At 41.8% G+C, this 2,637-nt stretch overlaps 1 protein-coding gene across 1 annotated transcript; it reads right to left on the bottom strand.

Moving 5' to 3' along the window:
* Positions 1 to 1,198: 1,198 nt before the first annotated feature.
* Positions 1,199 to 2,152, bottom strand: LOC131809746 (olfactory receptor 2B2-like). Its single transcript, XM_059137088.1, has one exon. The coding sequence runs from the start codon at positions 2,007 to 2,009 to the stop codon at positions 1,212 to 1,214; it is 798 nt and encodes a 265-aa protein (XP_058993071.1). The 5' UTR covers positions 2,010 to 2,152; the 3' UTR covers positions 1,199 to 1,211.
* Positions 2,153 to 2,637: the final 485 nt, after the last annotated feature.

Consider the following 2,637-nt stretch of genomic DNA (forward strand, 5'->3'; position numbering starts at 1 on the left):
CTCCCTCCCTTCTAAAACTCTCTGTTTGTTTCCTGGAGTCCATAGTCTCTCATGGTTCATCTCCCACTCCGATTTCTTCCCCTTCATTTTTCCCTTCTCCTAATGTCCTCCATGCTAGTCCTTACCTTTCACAAATAAGTGAAACCATATGATAATTGACTTTATCTGTTTGACTTCTTTCACTTAGCATCATCTCCTTCTGTCCCTTCCAAGTTGATGCAAAAGTTGGATATTCATCCTTTCTGATGGCTGAATAATATTCCATTATGTATATGGGCCACATCTTCTTTATCCATTCATCTGCTGAAGGGCATTTTGTCTCTTTCCAGATTTTCCAGTTTCCACATTTTGGCTATTGTGGACATTGCTGCTGTGAATACTGGGGTGCATATGGCCCTTCTTTTTGCTACATCTGTATCTTTGGGGGTAAATACCCAGTAGTGCTATTGCTGGGTTATTATATTGTATTGTATTGTAGAGTAGCTCTATTTTTAATTTTTTGAGGAACCTCCACACTGTTTTCTAAAGTGGCTGCACCAATTTGCATTCCCACCAACAGTGTAAGAGGGTTCCCCTTTCTCCAGAACTTCTCCAACATTGGTTGTTTCTTGCCTTGCCAATTTTTGCCAGTCTAACTGGTATGAGGTGGTATCTCAATGTGGTTTTGATTCGTATTTCCCTGATGGCTAATGATGATAACTCTTTTTCATGTGTCTGTTAGCCATTTGTATTCTTTTTTGGAGGAGTGTCTGCTCATGTCTTCTGCCCATTTTTTGACTTGATTAATTGTTTTTGGGGTGTTGAGTTTGAGAAATTCTTTATAGACCTTGGATATCAGCCCTTTCTCTGGAGTGCCATTTGCAAATATCTTCTCCCATTCTGTGGGTTGCCTCTTTGTTTTGTTGACTGTTTCCTTTGCTGTGCAGAAGCTTTTGATCTTGATGAAGTCCCAGAAGTTCATTTTCACTTTCGTTGTCCTTGCCTTTGGAGACATGTCTTGAAAGAAGTTGCTGTATTTAAGCTTTGAACACAGTTCTCCCTGAGTCATTTCCTAATATTTTTTAGTGGTCAAATTAATGCAAAGTGTTTTTTCTTTCCAGATATTTTCCTTACCCTGGGCTCCTCAACCAGTCCAGTGACTTCAATGGAAGTGTGGATGGGACGAACAGAGATCAGAGATGAGGGCACTGTAGGTAGCCTCAGTTCATGGCCTATTGGCCATCCTCACTCATTCCAATTAACTTGAGGAAAGCCCTCTTCACATCTTTATTCCAGAGGCTATAGATGATGGGATTGAGAAAAGCAGAAATAACATTGTAGAACAGGGCCAACTTCTTGTCATCCTCTGGGGAGGCTTCAGAGCTGGGCCTCATATACATGACCATGCATGGAATACAGAACATAGTGACCACAGTAATGTGTGAGGCACAGGTGGAGAAGGCTTTTATTCCTCCCTGTGTGGAGTGAATCTTTAGAATGGCCATAAAGATGCAAACATATGAGGTCAGGATGAGAGATAATGGGATCAAGAGCAAGAGGAAACCTAAGATAAAGTCCACTTGGTCATTGAGGGATGTATCTGCACAGGCCAACTTCAAGACAGCAGGAATTTCACAAAAGAAGTGGTTGATTTCATTGGGGCCACAGTAGGGCAGATTTATTGCAAAGACAAGGGTGCAGGTGAGACTACAAAGGGCAGAGCTGACTTCCAGGACTACACACAGGGTTTGACCCATCTTGACCCCGTAATGGAGTGGATAGCAGATGGCAACGTATCTGTCATAGGCCATGGCTGCAAAAATCCAGGTCTCAGTGATGCCTAAGGTCAGGAAAATGTACATCTGGACCACACACCCAATATAAGATATGGTCTTTCTATTGTTTATTAGATGGACCAACATCTGGGGCACTGTGGTGGTGGCATAGCTAAGATCCAGTACAGAAAGGATGCTGAGGAAGAAGTACATGGGGGTGTGTAGACGTGCATCTACTCTGATCAGGGTAACCATGAGCCCATTGCCCAGGACTATAAATAAGTAAAGAAATAGGAAGAGGAAGAAAAGGATTCAGTTGGTCCTGGGATTTCTGGAGAAGCCCAGGAAGATAAACTCAGTTACAGAAGTGTCATTTCTCCAGCCTCAGCTATGCATGGTCATCATTCTGAGGAAAGAAGAGAATATATTTCTGAATATCTTGCTGTCTCAATGAGAGGACACCACATGAGATACACAAATGCAGGGACCAAAGGCATCTCGTAGCTAAACAATCAAACCAAGTATGCACTTCCATGCCCAGGGAACATTCTGTTCCAATCGGCCAACTGTTGCTCCAGGCACTTAGTAGGAATTCTAGAAATATGTATTGGTTTGTCTAACAAACTAGCTGTCATAATATTCCAAGGGTTCTCTGGAAGGAATTGTACCAGCAGAAGTCTTTTGAAGAATACACACACGTACACACACACACACACACACACACACCCCATAAACCAAAGTACAGAGGCTAGAAAAATAAAAAAATGTTTTATAGTAAACCAAAAGTTGTAGTGGTCTCTGTAATTCTTAGTCATTCTTTCAAGTATCAAGGCTGTTAGGTGTTGGAAAGAACAGTGTATGTGTGAAACAAACAAAACCCTTA

The sequence above is a fragment of the Mustela lutreola genome, chromosome 10 (assembly GCF_030435805.1).
Source record: "Mustela lutreola isolate mMusLut2 chromosome 10, mMusLut2.pri, whole genome shotgun sequence".
In the NCBI taxonomy this organism is placed as follows: domain Eukaryota; kingdom Metazoa; phylum Chordata; class Mammalia; order Carnivora; family Mustelidae; genus Mustela; species Mustela lutreola.

Excerpts from the sequence above, each read along its gene's own strand:
- LOC131809746 (XM_059137088.1), bottom strand. The coding sequence starts at position 2,009 with ATGGTTACCCTGATCAGAGTAGATGCACGTCTACACACCCCCATGTAC.